The 20,595-nt window shown below is 39.5% G+C and overlaps 2 protein-coding genes across 2 annotated transcripts; one reads left to right on the top strand and one right to left on the bottom strand.

Annotated features, from left to right (window-relative positions):
• The first annotated feature begins 398 nt into the window (after positions 1-398).
• Positions 399-5,133, top strand: LOC143551522 (endoglucanase 6-like). Its single transcript, XM_077041930.1, has 9 exons — positions 399-687; positions 949-1,161; positions 1,268-1,468; positions 2,651-2,740; positions 2,836-3,000; positions 3,513-3,797; positions 3,875-4,223; positions 4,300-4,371; positions 4,562-5,133. Exons 1-9 carry the CDS (start codon positions 475-477, stop codon positions 4,849-4,851), a joined length of 1,878 nt encoding a protein of 625 aa, XP_076898045.1. The 5' UTR covers positions 399-474; the 3' UTR covers positions 4,852-5,133.
• Positions 5,134-5,745: 612 nt separating this feature from the next.
• Positions 5,746-14,630, bottom strand: LOC143551520 (long chain acyl-CoA synthetase 4-like). Its single transcript, XM_077041929.1, has 19 exons — positions 14,343-14,630; positions 10,404-10,467; positions 10,228-10,317; positions 10,063-10,119; positions 9,876-9,924; positions 9,714-9,790; positions 9,099-9,138; positions 8,901-8,995; positions 8,657-8,821; positions 8,453-8,563; positions 8,271-8,358; positions 8,125-8,191; positions 7,967-8,042; positions 7,756-7,873; positions 7,428-7,673; positions 7,203-7,342; positions 6,194-6,376; positions 5,995-6,114; positions 5,746-5,912 (listed from the first exon to the last, which is right to left on the bottom strand). The coding sequence occupies exons 1-19, from the start codon at positions 14,492-14,494 to the stop codon at positions 5,871-5,873; spliced, it is 1,980 nt and encodes a 659-aa protein (XP_076898044.1). The 5' UTR covers positions 14,495-14,630; the 3' UTR covers positions 5,746-5,870.
• Positions 14,631-20,595: the final 5,965 nt, after the last annotated feature.

Below are 20,595 nucleotides of genomic sequence, written 5' to 3'. Positions count from 1 at the left end.
TTCAACTTCTAAAGGATTTAAGCCCTCGACTCCCAAATAAAAAAAATACCTATTCCACCACCAGATATCATATCATTAAACCAAATACGCCATTTTATACGTAAACGCAAAATATATTTAAAATTCGTTTTGTATTATAAAAATGAGAAAAAAACCACCGAATTTTTAAGTAAATGAAAGCCAACAAGCACACATGCGTTACTCTTTTTCGCTCACCTGTTCATACTACAAAAAACCATTAATTCTTCAAATTTCGCAATAATTAGATTTTATAAATATTGATATACACAATATATTTAATTTAAAGCAAATGCATTAATTAGTCATATCTCCCTTCATCTCCTCCATATAAATATACAAACCCATTGTTCCATCTTCTTCAGTTCACAAACTCTCTCTCTAAAACCTGGTGAATTACACCAGCATTGCATTGCCCAAACAAATGAAAACCCACTTCAGTTTGGTTCTTGTTTAATGGGGAAAGTGGTTGCATTCTCTCAAATGGCAGTTACTCTGTTCTTGCTTCTTGGAGTTGTACCTTTGGCTTTAGCAGGTGGACATGACTATGGTGCTGCTTTAACCAAAAGCATTTTGTTCTTTGAAGCTCAAAGATCTGGTTACCTTCCTGGGAATCAAAGAGTTAAATGGAGAGGCAATTCTGGACTCTATGATGGCAAAGCCAACGGGGTAATAATAATATTAACATTATTAATTATTATTATTATTAATAGTTTTTTCTTAACATATAATTTCAAATTAATATAGAAAAGTAGTATTTACGTCAAGACAGAAAGCAACAGGCAACAAGTTGCGCTGCTAGCTCTCTTTGAATTGCAAATTAATAATAATAATAATTATTATTATTATAATAATAAAATAATAAATTTAATTTTTAGTTAAAGTTGAACTTGGGTATTTTTTTTAATTTTTAATTTTGAAAATTTGAAGGTGGATTTGGTCGGAGGGTACTATGACGCGGGTGATAATGTGAAATTTGGGCTACCAATGGCGTTTACGGTAACAATGATGTCATGGAGTATATTGGAATATGGGAATCAGATGAGTGGGAGTGGTGAGCTTGGTCATGCTATGGATGCTGTGAAATGGGGTACTGATTATCTAATTAAAGCTCATTCTCAACCTCATGTTTTGTACGGAGAGGTAAAGTAGTACTTATGTTTGATTTTATGTTTTTTGTTTTGTTGTGACAATGTTGTTGGGTGTTTTTGTTGGTGTTGATGTTTTGGTTTGTTGTGTGTTAATGTAGGTGGGAGATGGTAACACGGATCATTTTTGTTGGCAAAGGCCGGAGGATATGACTACGTCTCGATATGCCTATAGAGTTGACCAAAATAACCCTGGTTCGGATCTCGCTGGAGAAACTGCGGCTGCTATGGCGGCGGCTTCCATCGTGTTTCGCCGATCTAACCCGACTTATTCTCGAGAGCTTCTCACACATGCTACTCAGGTCTTTTACCACTTTAAGCTTTTGTCAGTTGTTAATTTCATTTAAAAAAGTAGGGGTTAGACAAGTTAAGATGAAATGATTTTGTGTTTGTTTTGGCTTGAATTCGGCTTTTTTGTAGGAATAGAGTTTGAGCTTGAGTTTGAGTATGCTTTTAGTTTCTTTTGAGCTCTGTTTTAGTACTTCAATTTGTTTTTGAAAAAAAATTCATGCTCGAAATTGATTGGTTTATTGTTTTAATTTGTGTTCATTTTATTTAGGTGAATTTACAATTATTTATAGTTATATTTTTTTAATATCTATGTTGTTTGATATTTTTTCCAATGCTTTCTTTTTCTAAAATACGAACTACATAATTAAATTGTGAAATATATAATGTACAATCAGATGTTTGTTTAGACTAGCGAGACTAGTTGAACTGATTTAGTGGGTGTTTAGGATGTTATTTTAAACATTTTATAACTTATATTAACCTTTCAAAAATTTGATATTGTGTGAGTGTGATGGATAAGTTACAAAATTCTTACCTTTTAACTTCGAGAAAAGTTACAAGGAGGTATAATAAAGAATCCTAAGCACCTCTTAAATAAATTTGACCCGTTTTAAGTTTTGCTTAATTCATGATTTTCTGAACTAATTTAAACCGGTTGTTAAAAGTTGTATAATACTGGTGCGTAAGTTAGCAAAAGACAGGCATGCGTTAGTTAGCAAAGTAGTTACTGTTATTAACTTTATTACTTGGCAGCTTTTGGCTGTTTGAAGCTAGCAGAGGTAGCTTGGTGTATAGGTGTCCACTGTTCTATAATATAATGTGCTTTTCCATTTATTTCTCTTTAATGCATATAAATGATATAATATTTATTTTATTTTATTAACATTATTTTCTTTGAAATAGAAAATATAAATTTAAGCTATGGAGTTGATATTCAACATTTAATGCATCGGTTACAAACCCACAACTACTTGTATAAAAAATATATTTATAGAATTAAAAAATTGCATGTACATTTATTCGGCGCACATGTTGGGTCATAAAAGTGTTGGTATAATTGCTATCCAACACGACACATTTAATCACTCACTGTCGGTGGTGGTAGTACCGTACAACACAACACTGCATCAGATATTATGTTTCCTATTTTACCCTTGCAACTTGTCTCTAATTACATCTCTTTTTGTTTTCAGTTGTTTGATTTTGCCGACAAATACAGGGGCAAATATGACAGTAGCATCACCGTGGCTCAAAAGTACTACCGATCTGTCAGTGGTTATGCTGTATGTGATCAACTACCAAACTTAACTGTTTCACTTTACAGATATTACCATTTTACCCTTTTGACTTATTTTTTTATTTTTTTAAATTTGGGCAGGATGAGTTGCTTTGGGCAGCTGCTTGGATGTACAAGGCAACTGGCCAAGAGTACTACTTGGATTATCTTGGTGAAAATGGGGACGCCCTTGGTGGGACCGGGTGGGCCATGACCGAGTTCGGTTGGGATGTTAAGTATGCCGGTGTTCAAACTCTTGTTGCTAAGGTATTGTTACGCCGGTCTAAATGAATTGAGTCGAGCTTGAGATTGCGTAACTTGAACTTGTCACGTCTAACTTAAAAAAACTTAAGTTTAAGACTTGATATATGTTCATGAGTAGTTTTTGAAACTCAAACTCGACTCTCAACAAATTTTTAATTAATAATATTTTAATTCATTTATTTATTTACATTTTGTAATTGTTTTATAATTTTAATTAACGCTTTTATATCAAATATATTTAAGTGTATTGAGTATTTTTAGTTATTCTTATCATAAATTGAATATAATGAAAATAAATATGTAAATTTTTATTTAATATATCCAATATATTATATAAATAATAGGCATGTTTAGGATTTGCGATCATAGTGAAGCTTTATATGCAAAGCTTCAGGTCGAGCTTGTTTATTAAATAAGCTCCAATACATGCTAGAACTTAAACTCAAGCTTATTTTTGCATTTCTATAACATATTCAAAAATGGTATTAAAGATTTGTTTGATTGATTTGATGCAGTTTTTGATGAGTGGCAAAGCCAACAGCCATGCTCAAGTGTTCGGAAAGTACCAAGAGAAAGCCGAGTCTTTTATGTGTTCATGTCTAGGCAAAAGTAATCAAAATGTTCAAAAGACTCCTGGTGGTTTAATTTACAAACAAAGATGGAACAACTTACAATTCGTCACAAGTGCATCTTTCCTATTAACAGTCTACTCTGATTACTTAACGTCTGCCCGAAAAGACCTGCATTGTGCTTCAGGCAGTGTTGCTCCCTCGGAGCTACTAGCATTCGCCAAGTCACAAGTAAAAAATATTCATTATTTTTTAATAGTTTGAGTCATTATGATTAAAAAGTGTAAATAGTTTTTAATTTTTTTTAGGTGGATTACATTCTTGGTGACAATCCACGGGCAACAAGTTACATGGTTGGATATGGGAATAACTACCCACAACAAGTTCACCATAGAGGGTCATCTATTGTGTCGGTCAAGGTTGACCCGTCGTTTGTTAGTTGCCGAGGTGGTTATGCAACATGGTTTAGTAGGAAAGCGAGTGACCCCAATCTTTTGACTGGTGCCATTGTTGGTGGGCCTGATGCTTATGACAATTTTGCTGATCATAGAGATAATTATGAGCAGACCGAGCCTGCTACTTATAACAACGCACCGCTTCTTGGTATTTTGGCTAGGTTTCATGGTGGTCATGGTGGTTACAACCAGCTGCTTCCGGGTATGGTTAAAGTTCGGTGTGCTTGATGTGATTGTTTTGGGTTCTTTTGATTAAACGCGTTTGGTTTTGTTTGCAGTTGAAGTTCCTCTTGCTAAGCCTGTTGCTGCTCAACCAAAGGTTAATCCAGTTAAAGAATCACCTTTTGCAGGTATAATTTGAACCTTTTTAGATTAAAGTTATGTTTTTCATTACTAATTTGTTGATAAAATGAAATATATATGCATACACAAATTAGAAAAAAAAATGTTTCGTTGATTAATTTTAAATGAAAATCTTGGTTTTTATTTACCATTTTTTATAAATTCTGATTCAAAATTTTATGTTATCTTTGTTTATAGCTCCAATTGCTGTCGAACAAAAGGCTACGACTTCATGGGTTGCAAATGGGAAAACATACTACAGATACTCAGCCGTAGTGACCAACAAATCAGGAAAGACAATCAAGAACCTTAACTTATCGGTCTCCAAACTCTACGGTCCACTATGGGGTCTAACCAAGAGCCCAAGTGGTTCATACGGGTTCCCAACATGGGTTAGCTCATTAGCAGCAGGCAAAAGCATGGAGTTTGTGTACATCCATTCTGCTTCACCTGCACAAGTTTCAATCTCCGGCTACACATTGGCATAATTCAAGCGCGAATGTGGCCATTAAAGGAATTAAAATGAGGTAGATTGTTTAGGTGTTAAAGATTGTTGAAGCCATACAAGAAGCTACTAAGGGAAGTGGTTTTATAGTTGTGATTTTTAGGTTATTTAAAGTGTGTGAAAGAATGGAGGAAGAAAGGAGTGAAGAGAGGAGTTTAAAGAAGTGCTCATCCTCTTTCTCATCCTCTTTGATTAGCATAGGGTATGAATGATATAGGCTAGAGTTGTCTGTTTTCACTTCAAGTTAGCTTTTCTTAAGTTATCTTCACTTGTTTTTGGTGAAAATTTGGAACATTTCAAGTTCTAATATGCACATGGATTATGCAACACAATTTGTGTTCTTGTTTTTTACTTGTTAATTGTTATCACTTTAATTGATGATAAAATCTGCACATAATAAGAAAAACATAGCAAACGAAAAAATGACTTGGATTATTGATAACAAGCATGATTCTTCTTGTGTTCAATAAATTTATAATTTTAAAGCATACTCATAAAAACATGAAGAATCTTTGTAATCAAGATGGGGTTGTAGGCGAAGAAATCTGATCTAATTGTCAGTTGTAATTTTGTTTCAAAACAAACTAAATGTTTTTGCCTAAAATTAGAAGTTCTAGAGTTTTTACAAACTATTTGCTTTGTAGTTTGTTCATCTTTAGTCTTATTAGAAGCCTTTTGAGATTATAGCAAAGCTTACATTAACCCATGTACCCAACACTGATTAGTGATTATAAGTTTGTTATCTGTAGGTTTAACTAAATTAACAAGTCAACTGCTGACTCATGTTTACAAAAGGAAAAGAAAACACATAAACACATGTAGTTATGTTAGTTACAAAAAAAAATATCATAAAACATGATTTTTTTTTTTACATTAAAATGTTATTACATATAACAAATGAAATGTACAATCACGCAGAGAAAATAATATATGATTCAAAACAAAATGAAAGTAAACCATTAGTTACGCAGAGAGGAGAAGATATCATATCTATGTCGCGATTCACTTTTTGTTAATAGTTTTGTACATGTTATCAATTACATTCTGCAAAAAGGCGAGATATATTCATCAGAAACCGATACAACAATAGTAATAGTAATAATAACGATAATAATAATAATAGTACCTGGTAATATTTGAGCATCTGGGGCCTTTTCTTCTTGAATGTTGGGGTCAAAAGGTCACGTTCCATGTCGAAAGGGACCGGGTCAAGATGAACAGCTTTCACAAGCTCAAAACTTTTCAACTGCAAGACAAGTTTACACTTAAATATATAGAACCATTGATATAATACTCTAGTCTTAAAAACGAAAAAGAAAAATAACCTTTCTCTCTTTTCCAATTCTAGTGAGCTCTCCCAGTATGTATTCTTTAATCTTGGGGTTTTCACATAAAGAATCAAAATCCCCAGAAATATTATGTGATTGTGCATAATGTTCTATCGCTTGTTTATTCGGGTTCACAACACCAACAAGACAGGACTCGAAGCTGTTCCCGTATACCCATACCTGAAATAGTAAGTAAATGTTTCTTCATATCGGCATATTGCATGCACAACTCGAGTTTAACTTTAACCAAACAAATAATCAGAACATGAAGAAAAAATATGTTCGTTAAGAAAATGAGCGTGTTCATGTTCATTTGTGACTATTAACTAACCAAACAAACGGAAACTACAAATGTAACCGAACATCGATGAACGGATATAATTAAGCTAACACCAACTAAATAAAAGTAACAGTGAAAAACAATATGCTGGGCCTAAAAAGTTATTAAAGAAAAACCAGACTAACTGTAATGGCCCTAAAAAGTTCAAAGTAATATTAAATGAACGAACATAAATGAACTTGAACAAACGTAAACTACCGAACATAAAAGTACGCAAGCGAATTAACATAAACAAATTGAACATTCACGAACATAAATGAATGAACGGGACAAGTTTTGTTTCATAAATGAGCATAAGCGAACTTCCATCTGAACAGTTAGGTAACAGTTCATTAGACGTTTGGTTTGTTTACAGGCCTAAATTGACCCGGTCCACAAAGCCTAAAACCCAAAAAACGGTCCAATTATTCATAAAAATTTATTGAGGTTTTTAAAAAAAATATTTTATGAATAATGCTTTATACTGTATGTTAAATTTAACTAATTCTGTGACTTATGCTAAAAGTTACAGTTTTCTACTTTATCTTATGCTTTTAGATTACTAGTTTAAAATAAAGCCCTACCAGGCCCGAATTTTTAGTAGAAGAACAAAGATTTCTTAAGACCGCGCTTTTGCTCCTGGGCCTAGGCCTGGTTAGGATAGCATCACAATTCTAAAATGCATACCGCATCAATGTCGGGAACAAGTCCATAAACATTCTCTAGATTTTCAACTGCCACATATTCTCCTTGTGAGAGCTTGAAAATGTTTTTTTTGCGGTCAATAATTTTCATGCTTCCATCCGGTTGCCACTCACCAATATCACCTGAAACATGATATATGCATGTATATGTAAGTTTAAATAAGTGAGATATATTTACGTACTAAGAGCAAAATATATCAAAGCACACCTGTATGGAACCATCCATCAACTAAAACTTCTTTTGTAAGATCCTCGCGATTGTGGTACCCTGAAAACAAAACGTCCCCTCGGATGCATACTTCTCCCTGTGGTTTGCTTGAAAGTGCATCATAATTCATCTCGGGAACCGACACCAAACGAGCATCCAAATTAGGGACTGGTGGGCCCACTGTACCCAACATATCCATTTCGTTTGGCATCGAGACAAATGATCCACCACAGGTTTCTGTCAAGCCTGCATTGCATTTAAACAAATTAATAAAACTGAAACGAACATGCCAAATAAGTCAAACGTGTCCAAAGTTGACCGAGTGTACCATATCCTTGAAGAACATGAGCGCATGTAACAACTTTCAGGTAAGCTTCTACATGTGGAGCTAATGGAGCACCGCCCGATAGAATAATGCGTACTCTCCCTCCAAGCCCCTGCTTAACCTGCAGCAATTAAATAAAATGATATAATGAGTTATGATATTATCACCTTATAAAAAGAACAGGGGAAAAAACGGAAGAACAAATATGTATCACCTTACTAAAGACGATTTTATCACTTAAAGGAGATGCCTTTGAATGTTCTTTCCCTGCTTTCATATTATGTGACTTGCTGCACAAGTTACATCATGCAAATACAAATGAATATAGAAAATGATGTTTAATCTTAGTTCATATATTATAGTAATGCTTACTGTGAATATGCCAGATTAAATAACTTGCGTTTGATAACACTGCCAGCGGAAATCTTCTGTTGCAAACCTGATAGATTAAGGAAACTTATTAATTATCAATAACATGAATATCATACAAAGGAACAATGCGACTAACAGCAAAATACCTGAATAAATTCTATCTAAAACTCGAGGAACAGCACAGAAAATAGTAGGTTTCAGCTCCGCTATGTCTTCAATCAGCAATTTAACGTCCTGCGTATAATAATCATCAAAATGATGATATGTATAATGTATAATACATTATACATCTACTATAAAGTAAAAAAAGATTTAATAATCAGCTTACCCCACGCCAAAATCCTATAGATGCCCCATGATTAATAAAGCATTCTTCAATCAACCGATCAAATATATGTGCGAGAGGTAGAAACGAAAGATAAACATCTTTTGTATTTAACTGAAAAGTTAATATTAATCATAAGTATGAAATCAGCCTGAAAATAATAATATACTTTCATCATTCATGTACACATCACAGGTGGGAACTCACTGATACGTTTGCACTATCGAGCAGACGATTAACACCCGCAATAAGTGTTACCATGCAGTTATTTGAAATCCGAACACCCTTCGGATCACCAGTTGTTCCACTAGTGTACATTATTGTACATACATCACTTTTCTTCTTAAGTGGCAACTCAATGTTTTTATCACCCTGCAAATGATAAATTAGAATAAATAAAAGAAGATTCCATATTGATAAATATAAAGAAGGTAATAATAAAAAAACATACTAATGACAAGAACTCATTCCATGAATGAATTGCCAAACCAAACTTTTCAACTTGTTCTCTTTGTTCATGAGTAACTTTCCCAAAACTCACAATTGCTACAAGAAAGAAATGCATATAATATTAGTATGTATAAAATGTTATATATCTATATGTTTAAGAATTAAGAATTTACTAAATTAGACATGATGAGTAACTTACTTTTCAGATGGTCTCCAGCTTTGGGAATTACTTTTAACAACTGAACAATCAACAAAAGTTTATTAATAATTCAATTCAGAATCAAAAGTTTTTAGGAGTTTTTATTTTCTATGCATAAAAATTAAATATGAGCGTGATATCAATTACCTAGGGGTGTAAACGAGCCTAGCCGCCTGTAAGCTACTCAAGATCGGCTTGTTAAACACTTAAATCGAGCCGAGCTTAATCCAGCTCAAGCTCGAGCCCGAGTTAGAATATTTATTTAGGTTCATTTAATAAACGAGCTCGAGCCCTAGCTTAACATATCAAGCTCAAGGCAGCTCGCAAGCCTAAACTAGCTTTTTATTTAATATATTTTTATAAAACTTTTTCTATCCTTTTAAACATATGATAAAAACATTAAAATAATATATATTATATATAAATATTATAATTTAAATATATTTGTAAATAATTCTAAATAAATAAAGTAATAAATTAATTAATAAACAATAAACGAGCTGAGTTCGAGCTTGACAAACCACTCACAAGCCGAGCTAGATCCAGAGCCCTCTTAAATTAAAACGAGCCGAGCTTGAGCTTGGGCTCGTCTCGTTTACACCCCTACTAAATTACCTCAGGGATCTTTTTCTCTTCTGCAAAAGCAATTGTAACCTCAGCGTGACAAATAACGAATTCTATTGCATCAGCCCCTATATGTACAAAAATAGTATATATATTAAATAACACAGATTAATAAACAAATTAAGATAGAGTAATAACATTGAATACACTTACCTAAGGTATCGTATAAAGGTACACAGTACAACCCATGTGCATTACATGCCTGGATTAAATTGTGAATGTTAAAACAGTAATCTGTTAGCCATGAAAATAAACTATAACTAACATCTAGAACCGAATGTACATGTGATAATAATAATAATAATAATAATAATAGTTTAGGGATGACAGTAATTATTACCTCCATGCTCATAACCCATTCTGCACAATTGGCACCATAAATCCCGCAGCGTCCTTCCTACATCAACAATAAGTATCAGTAAGCAGGAATCCTTATAAATTAAGAAAATGAATAAGCAAATTGATTATGTAAATGCTATAATGATGTTATCAGCATATCACTCACAGGTTCAACACCGCACGCACGGATAGCATTTCCAACGCGTATCACCTTGTCATATACTTGTTTGTAAGTCAACCATACATATTTTCCATGCTGTAAGGTTAACAAGAGTACATTTTAGAAAAGGTCAACACAAAGTCAAATAGAGCAAGGGAGACTAAAAGGTCAAACCAATATACCTTTCCATTCACAAATTCACGGGTACCAAGCATTGGGTTATTCGGGTATTTCTCAACTGCCAGGCTGTAAAGGGTACCAAACAAACATTTTAGAAGCTGTCACAACAGTATAACAGAGATAAAGGAACACAAATAAAAATCAAATTCCAATCTTTATAACTATCAATGAAGCAAAACATCCACAATATTTTTTGTTAAGAAAATATTCTAAAAAAGCACATGATCAGTAATACTTTAAATAAACGGTGAATGAGTTCAACTTTGATTCCATATGTTATCTATATGAATGTATCTTCTTAATATAAATTTCTACATTTATCATATGTCTCTTAGCCGATATTATTAGAATATATTTAGAAGATATATTATTTGTATTATTGGTATTTATCTTATGTAATTATAGGGTGATTATGTTTCCTCATTAGAGATAGGTATCATTGTATTCTCTCCCTATATAAAGGGATTATTGTTATCAATGAAAGGCAATCAATCTATTCTCCATAAACGTTTTTATGGTATCAGAGCCTCGGTTCTGAATACCTATCTCTTTTCTTCTTCCAACAAAACCCTAGTTTTGTAACAAAAGCATTCGGCAGCCATGTCTAAACCAGATACGCCCCTCATTCTTCCCAACTCAAACCCTTCTTTACATCCTGCATATTCTGTAAACAATATTCAGTCCAAAATTCGAACCCTTGATGGCGATAAGGTGACCTACTCAGCCTGGATCAAATTATTCAAGTTTAATGCGACTGCTTATAGGGTGGTCGATCATCTCGATGATACCCCTCCTCCGGCTGTCACCGATCCTGCTTACCCGGCCTGGAAAGAGTTGGACGCGCTGGTCTCGCAATGGATTTACAGCTGCGTCTCAGATGAGTATCTACACCGCATATTGGACACCGAAGCTTCGGCTCGTCAAACATGGCTGAAACTCGAAAAGATTTTTCGTAGTAACAAGCGTGCCAAAGCTGCTGCCCTCGAAACTCAGTTTGTTAACCTCACTCTTCCCGCTTGCAGTTCCGTTGATGATTATTGCAAGCAACTCAAAAATCTTGCCAATCAACTCGCTGATGTAGACCAGATAATAACCGAAGATCGTCTCGTACTACAGCTTGTTCGTGGCCTCTCTAAGGAATTCGAAACAACCGCTTCCTTGATCAACTCTCAAGCAGTTGATTGGGACATGGCTGTAGCTATGCTGAATGATGAAGTCATTCGACAGGCAGCACGACAACACCAGTCCACGGTACTTCTAACCCCCGCAGCACCTCAGCCTCAACACTCGGCTGATACCCAACATCCATCTCCACAGCCTCGGGACAACATCCCGCCCCCACAATCCGGGTTCATTTTCAGTCCACCAGCATCTCCCACAGCCTACCCACAAACTCAGCCCTCACAGCAGCCCCACAGCAGCCCCACCCAGCAGCCCTCACCGCAGCCCCCAGTCCTATATACATATGCTCGTCGTCCTAAACCTTCACAACAGCCCAATACCGCTCCGTCCCATCCAAACCCCACCCCCACGCCGTCCCCTGCCACCACAACCGTACCCCTCCAACCTACAAACACACACCCCATGACCACCCGCTCCAAAGCCCACTGTACCTTTGTTACCACCACGATCTCCCCGGTCCCCACCTCTTATGCCAAAGCCTTTGCCGACCCTAATTGGATGTCTGCCATGCAGGCTGAGTTTAGTGCTTTACAGGTTAATGAGACATGGGAACTCGTCCCTAGACCGGCCGATCGGCCAGTTATCCGGTGCCTGTGGCTTTTTCGCCATAAGTTTAAATCTGACGGGTCCCTTGAGCGTTACAAAGCTCGGCTAGTGGCTAATGGTAAGTCACAAACTGCGGGACTTGACTGTGACGATACCTTCAGTCCGGTGGTCAAACCGGCAACTATACGCACCGTTCTCTCTATTGCTATCTCTCGTTCTTGGCCAGTACATCAGTTAGATGTCAAGAACGCCTTTTTGCATGGCAACTTAAATGAGACTGTCTTTATGCATCAACCACCAGGATTTGTGGATCGGCGTTATCCTAATTTTGTATGCAGGTTGAAAAAGTCTCTTTATGGACTTAAACAGGCGCCTCGGGCTTGGTATACCAGATTTGCCACATTTTTAGTATCGCAAGGTTTTCTCAGCAGCACGTGCGACAATTCTTTGTTCATTTTTTCAAGGGGATCTCAAACCGCCTATCTTCTTTTGTATGTTGATGATATTGTGTTAACTGCCTCGACCAATGACCTACTACAGGATATCATTCGTATGCTATCACGGGAATTCTCGATGACCGATTTGGGTCCGCTATCTCATTTTTTGGGGATCAGGGTCACACAACAATCTGACGGGTTCTTCTTGGATCAATCGCAATATGTGAAGGACATTCTCTCTCGTGCATCTATGTCTTCTTGTAAACCATGTACCACCCCTGTTGACTTGTCTTCCAAGCTTAGTGCTTCGGATGGGTTACTATTTGCTAATCCTACTTTATATCGAAGTCTTGCAGGCGCTTTACAATATTTGACGTTTACTCGTCCCGACATTTCTTATGCGGTTCAGCAACTTTGCTTGTTTATGCACGAACCTCGTGATCCCCATTTTGCGTTCTTAAAACGCATCTTGCGGTATCTACAAGGCACTGTTGACTATGGTATTCGATTACGTAAATCTACCATCACTTCTTTGGTTGCTTACTCAGATGCTGATTGGGGAGGTTGTCCAGACTCCCGTCGTTCTACTAGTGGGTACTGTGTTTTCCTTGGGGATAATTTAATCTCTTGGTCCTCCAAGCGCCAACCTACAATATCACGTTCTAGTGCAGAGGCGGAATATAGGGGTGTTGCTAATGCGGTTGCGGAGGCGACTTGGTTACGCAACTTGTTGCTGGAATTACATCTCCCGCTCCGTCGGGCTACGGTGGTCTACTGCGACAACGTTTCAGCTGTTTACATGTCCGATAACCCGGTTCAACATCAACGAACGAAGCACATAGAAATTGACATTCACTTTGTTCGGGAAAAAGTTCATGTTGGGGATATTCGCGTTCTTCATGTCCCCTCTCCATTGCAATATGCGGATATTTTCACCAAGGGCTTGTCACGCCAATTGTTTCAGTTTTTTCGTTCCAGCTTGAACGTCTGTCCTACGCCCGTTCAAACTGCGGGGGAGTCTTAGCCGATATTATTAGAATATATTTAGAAGATATATTATTTGTATTATTGGTATTTATCTTATGTAATTATAGGGTGATTATGTTTCCTCATTAGAGATAGGTATCATTGTATTCTCTCCCTATATAAAGGGATTATTGTTATCAATGAAAGGCAATCAATCTATTCTCCATAAACGCTTTTAATGTCTTTTAAGTGTAAATAACCGTGTCAAAATTGGTCTTATTAGACGTAAGGCGTAACCAAAACTTAAGTTTATCATCATTGTCTTTGCATTTGTGACGCGTTATAAACAAAAGGTGATTCACGAAAATAAAAGGAAAAGGTCGAAAAAACATAGAAACAATATGATTTTGTCGCGTGTTCTTAGATATCAAATTGTTTATTTGTTTAACAATATTAGCATATAGTCATAAAATAATAACCAGGCAGATCAAAGAGCATATAGCATGGATTCATGTGATGATGATTATATTAGATAACTTTACAGCTATGAAAATCAACTGCCTGCAATATATTTGTAACTAATTGAATTTTCCCTGTAGACTTATGAAATATTTATTTGCCTAAATCAACTTTTTAAATTTAACGGCCCAAATATGATCATAGCAACAAATAAGCAGAATCAAAGTCAACTAAAAAAAGAAAGTCAAACATGATTAAAATCGTTACAGCCACACCATAATTCAGAATTACATATTCAAGCACGAAGCAGTTTTTAATAAAATGAAATTAAAGACGTAAAGAAGCACTGACCGGAAAATATCCCAGCATGACTCTAAACCTGGAACCGGAGCCGGAAAACCGTCCTTAGCAAAGACGCTGCGGTAAACCGGTCCAATTGACGGACGTCCGTCTTTGGCCGGAACAGCTGGCTCCACCTGAACGATGAACTTCTTCGGAGGCATTTTCCGATGGATATATTTTACGTGTAACAGCTTATTATGTTGATGTGTAAGTATGTATGTATGTATGTATATATATTATAATATATTGAGGTGTGTAGAGAGAGATGTTGTATTGTAGGTATTTAATGTAATAACCGGCGACGGCGGCGGAGAGAGAAGCGATTGGTGACGGAGAAGATGTTGGTGGTGTTTTTATAGTAGCGTGTGACGCTGGCCTGGCTTGCTTGACTGTAGGAAGAATTTTATAAGCCTCCATGTTTTACTTTTTATTATTATTATTATTATTATTATTATTATTATTATTATTATTATTATTATATTCAAATTGACTTTAAAATAATATAAATGGAACCAACATATTTCTGAAATTTTATCCTAATTAATAATTAATAAAGAGACAATGCACACAGATATATTTAAGTTACTAACTAATCCATAGCTTTTAGATTGATATAGTGAAATAAAATGGATGAGTGAATAAAGTGAATTATTGTTATTCCGTTGTTTTGTTTGGTTAATATGTCTTGAATATTTCGGGTTTGTCCATATAATTCGTTTGTCATCCCAACATGTATGCGACACATGCAACCACCACAATGTTTGAAGAAACACTAAGTGACCTCGGGCAGATTACAGATAATCTGGGGGTTAAATAAATGTTTCCCACGAGGGGTTAGATCCGGCAAAGATGGTTCTTCTGATAACCTGCAAAACAGACACCGTGAGCTCGTCACTGAGAAGGGGGGGGGGGTACCTCCTTGTGACCACCCTCCGGCGTAAGAATCAGACTAGATTGCTCTTGAATATAAGTGTATATTAAGAGATTGCTAGAGCAGATATCAGGTATAAGATATAAGATACAAGATAAGATGATATGATCATACCATTTGGGGTATTTATAGCCGAAGGTAGGTTTCCAAGAAGGTGTAGCCGGCTGAATAGTATTCCTGTTCTACCAACTGTGGCCTACGCACGTGCCATGCTGGTAGGTGGTGGGTAGGCAGCGGCTGACGGTGACCAGGCCTGCTGTGTACTATTCCTTTTCCACCAACTGCAGGCTATGCACGTGGTATGACAGGAGTTGGTGAGTAGGCAGCGGCTAATAGTGACATACAGTACAAGAGCATGCTGCTCGCCATACTGTTGTCAATGAGCTGTCGTATCTCTGGTCAGATCTTTTGCCCATACCTCGTCAGGTACAGTACAAAAGCTCCTCCAGTATCGTACGGACTGGCTCATTTGGGCGGGAGAATTCCCCCTCCCGCCTTTGTGCGGGATTGTTCCCGGCTTTGCTCATTCCTTCAGGTGACTACTGAATTATTGAGAGCTAAGTGCCTTGTGCGTGTAGCCTTGCTGCGCGGGTGGCCTTCCCTGATGGCTTGTATCCGCAGCTGCGGGAACAGGCGGAGTACTTCACCATTGGGAGGCATTTCCTGCGGGAACAGCTTGCGTACTGCGCGTAAGGACGTCACGTCTCTGAGCATGGTGGGTCCTGCGGATCCAGTTGGTTTCTGCGTAGATGTCTCTCTTCAAGGTGAGTCCTGCGGGTCCAACTGGGCTCTGCTGGGACCTACCTCTTCAAGTCCCCCCAGTCCAATGTTCTTCTCATGAATGTTTAATAAGTGAGGTGAACTTTTGGACTTAAGCAAAGGGTTTTTGAAAAGGGTTTAGTTTTAAGGTTTTCCATGGGGATTCTTCCCGCGGAAGTCCTAATGTCACTTGCAGAAATTCCCGACTTTCCTGCTTGATCTTTGGGTATGATGCGGGTAGGTTTGTAACCTCCTCGCAAGTCAGGAGCGTTGAGTCCCACTTGTGGATTCTCCATGAGGTTTTGGTAGTTTTGAACATAGTGATCAATTATGTTAAAACCACCAATTCCATCTTGGAGCTTCAAACAATATAGTTCTCGACGTTCCCGCTATGCGGGGATGTTATTCCCGTTTCCGCAAGCATGGCCCAGAAGATCCTTCTTGGTTTCAATTTCCTGCGGAGCGCTAGGTATGTGAAGGGTTTTGCCTTGACACTGTACCCGCACTCGTCTTACGGTTACTTTACTTCCAAGGTGTTCCTTGCGTCAATTCCCTGCGGGTGCTAAGTATGTGAAGGGTTTTGCCTTAACACTGTACTCGCACCCGTCTTATGGTTACTTGGTTGCCGAGGTATTCTTGGCTTCAATTCCCTGCAGGTGCTAAGTATGTGAAGGGTTTTGCCTTAACACTGTACTCGCACCTGTCTTATAGTTACTTGGTTGCCAAGGTAAGGGGTATTTTCCCGCTTACTTTTGAATGTTTTTGAAATTTTGAAATTCGAAGAGTTGGTGAAAGGATAAGAACAGTCCAAACTGTTGAAACGTCGTCCGACGGTTTCTTCTGACAGTGTCAGGACGTGCAGGAAGTTATGGCGACGTGACAGTATATGGTCATTCCAGGCGCTTTTTCAGGCGCGTGGGCGCGATTTTTCGGGCGCGTGGCCGCGAAATTAATGGCACGCGTCCTTTCAACAGCTGTTGCCAACTTGCTCATTGCCACGTGTCATAGTTTCATTGCACCTGCGATTTCTCTCTCTTCCGCATTAAATTCATCGCATTAATTGCGATGAGTATATAAAGGGGGAGAGGGTATTTTGTAATTCACACTTTCACTCTTCTCTTGTAAACGATTTCCGGCGAATACTTTATGCCAAACATTATCCTGAAATCACTCTTCTTTACCTCCAAACCATGTCTTCTACTCACGATTTTGAAGCTGCTGCCGAAGAATCTGACGTGCACGTCGAGATCCCGACGTCTACGTCTGATAAAGACGATAAGAGCACTGCTGGCGAATGCCAGTGTGCTCTTCCGGCCGACCTCTATCGGTACGTCGTCCGGAAGTTCATGCTCGAGCCGTTCGAGCCTGAGTTTCCGGAGCCACACCAGACGGTGTACGATGCCCCCAAGGGCAAGATAGGGGTGTACGCTGCATTCTTCGTTTATGGGAATCTCAGGTTCCCATTGACGAAGTTTGTATACCGTGTCTTGGAGAGGCACGGTGTGCATCTGACGGAGGTACACCCGATGGCGATCGCCAAGATCCGCCACTTTGAGTGGGTGTGCCTCATTCTGGGCGTGGAGCCCCATGTTGACCGGTTGATGACCTTCTATTCTTGGAGGTGCATCCAGGGGTGGTACACCTTGGTCAATCGGATCAAGGGGTTGAAGATCTGCGCTACCGAGCGCAGTCTTCGGTCGTGGAAGCGTGAGTTTTTTTATATCTCCGCTCGCGTCGTCCCCCTTGCGATGACCTTTAAGAATGGGAGAGCACTCCCCGCCCTTCACGCCCTCAACTACCAGGAGGCGGAGTGGTTCGCCAAGATCTCCCGGGTCCAGACTCCGGTATACCGCTTTGCGGAATCTGGGATGGTGATGCTTGGGATGAGCCGGGTGTGGAAGGAGGCGTCACAGGTTCCCATCGTCCTCGAATACGGTTTGAACTCTGTCCCTTACGGTATGCTCTGTCTTCTTTGTTGATATAGGTTTTTCTTCTAACTGTTTATTTTTTTTTTATTTCAGAGGGGAATGACTTGCAGTCGCTCCTGCATCCGCGGGAGGCTGATAGTCCCGCTCGGATGGGTACTCGTGCTCTAGATGAGAACGAGTTGCCCATCCTTGAACAGACGGCGGATCGGTTTGTGGAGGTCTACCCGCCAGGCCACGAGATCCTGAGCGCCAGGCGGCCAGGTAAGGAGTTATTCAACCCTCGACCCCTCAATGCTGAAACCTCTGCTGGAATTCCTCTAATCTTGTGTTCTGATGAGGAATCCGCAGATGGTCCTCCGTTGGTGCGGAAAAAGAAGGCTGCCGGCGGGAAGGGGAAGGCGAAGGTTGCATCCACTGCCGATCCGGTGCATCGGTCTGATTCAGAGACCGAAAGCGAGGAGATGGCGGGGAACCCTAGTGGTGATAAGACCACTGCTCCGGAGGCTGAGACGACCGTCACCTCCGAGCAGCCCAGGACAACGACAGTAAGCGGCGTGAAAAGGCCGGCTCCATCGGGTTCGTCCCCGCCTGTTCGCACTTTTAGGCTCAAGAAAACCCGTAAGTACTAACTTTACTTTTTAACTTCATATCTTTCCGCTATTATACTTATATCTTCTTTGTGCAGGCGTGGATGCTACCGCATTCCAGGGTGGAGCGGGGAGGAGCACCTCCGGACCCATGACGGTAGGCTTGGTCAACCTACCTGAGGCGATGACCCAGGCGGCTGCGCCTGCTTCAGTTGTTGGTTCAGTTGCTCACCCAGTTGAGCTAACTGTTCCAACTGTGATGACATCTCCGCCGGCTGTCAGTGCCATATTTACTGAATCTTTCACTGAGCCGGCGGTGACTATTTCTGCGTGTACTTCCGCAGCGGCGACCACGGTTGTGAGTTCACCTCCGGTGAGTTCACCTCCATTGGCTTCTACCGCGGCGGCCTCTATGCCTCCTCCGACGTCGGCAGCTACGGCCGATCCTTCAGGTATGCTTGGGACTTCTCGCCAACCTCTGCCTCCTTCCCATCTGCCTGACCTCTTGGATGGATTTCCCTTGGGTTCAGGTGATGGGTTTGGCGGCTATCGGCCTGTTGTCGACCCTACAGGTGCGTAGGGTTCTTTTTTTTTTTTTTTTATATATATATCATCTTTTCCTAACTGCTTTTTGTTTTTTGCAGTGTCGGATTCCAATGAAGTGTATGTTCCACGCTGGAACATCCGCCGAGGAACAACCCTTCGCACGCCTGTGGAGTGCGTGGAGTGGGCTCGTCACGCAGCTCCCAGTGGTGCGTTGGGGGAAGCAATGGCTAGCTACCAGGAGGGTAGGCTAACCAATGAGCTGCGGATTCTCCTGGCCCGGATGCAGCCGCGCGTCGAGCTGCTTTGTCGTGAAAACGACAAGTTAAAAGCAGCTCGCATCCAAGAAGTAGCTCAGGCGCGGGCTGTCCGGGAGGAGAACAAGAGGCTTACCGCAGTGGCTGCGGAAAAGGAGAAGGCCTTCAAGGCCCTCGAGGTTGAAGTTCAGGCCCGGCTCGAGGCCCGTTCCAAGGCTGCCCAAGCTGTTAACGAACAGCTTCGGCTGGCTAAATAAACGTCACGAAACGCAACCGAGAGGGCCACCAAGGCTGAAGCTGTTGCTGAGCCTCTACGCCTCAAGAATGAGGAACTTAAAGCCAAACTAGAGGCGCTCCAACAGGCTCATGATGCATTGGCGATGGAAGACGCCAAGAAGCTCCAAGAGATCTTGGACCAGAGGGGGGTGCTTGACCACACTGAGCGGAAGCTAAAGGGCGTTGAAAAGGCTGCGGCTAAAGAAGTGTTGCTTGCCAACTTCAACAAAAGTGAAGCCGAACGCGCCCGTAACCAAGCTCAAGCTGCCCTCCAGGAAGCTCTGGTTACCAAGGAATGGCTCCTTCGAGAAGCGTTGTCTCAGGTATGTTTAATTTCATTATATCTTTACGCTTTTCTTTGTAAATAGAAAAGGTTTTGATACTTGTATTTTTTCTTGTAGGTTGTGCATCGAGTCTTCACGGACACATCATACGACGATGCCATGAGCGCAGCCCTCAACGCTTCTCATGAGGATGGGGAAAAGGCCGGCTTCCTGCTTGGTCTAGGGTTCGTTGAGAAAGGCATCCCGCCTTCCAACTTCCCTTTATATGATGTTGATACTGAAGCTGTATATGACCAAGCAGTGAATCAGTATGCCGCATTTCCGCATCCGGTGGTGGAAAAGGTGAACGAAGTTGCTGCTGCTGATGATGGGCTAGCTATCCTTAAAGCTTTCCTTGAACCGCCACGCTCTACTGATGGTGCGGGTCCAAGTGGAAGTGGTCCTGAAGCTTGATCCTGAAGATCCCTTTCCACCATTAGAGTAGATTTTTATTTTTGTATAGCTTCTTTTGTATGCGGGTATGTACCCAGCAATCTGTAATATTTGAATTTCGATGGAATAAAGATTATTTGCTAATTCCTTGCCTTGTTTATTTCACGCATATTCTGAATTAACTTAGCAATTTCTTTAGTACTTAGATAAGTTAACTTATCAACGTGGTAGATAATAAGTTAAAGTTTTTCGTCCTCTTTCATGA

This window comes from Bidens hawaiensis, unplaced genomic scaffold, assembly GCF_021521415.1.
Source record: "Bidens hawaiensis isolate Kalapana, Puna unplaced genomic scaffold, B.hawaiensis_p1.1 tig00016460_1, whole genome shotgun sequence".
Taxonomy (NCBI): domain Eukaryota; kingdom Viridiplantae; phylum Streptophyta; class Magnoliopsida; order Asterales; family Asteraceae; genus Bidens; species Bidens hawaiensis.
This window is presented reverse-complemented; position numbering and strand designations above follow the sequence as displayed.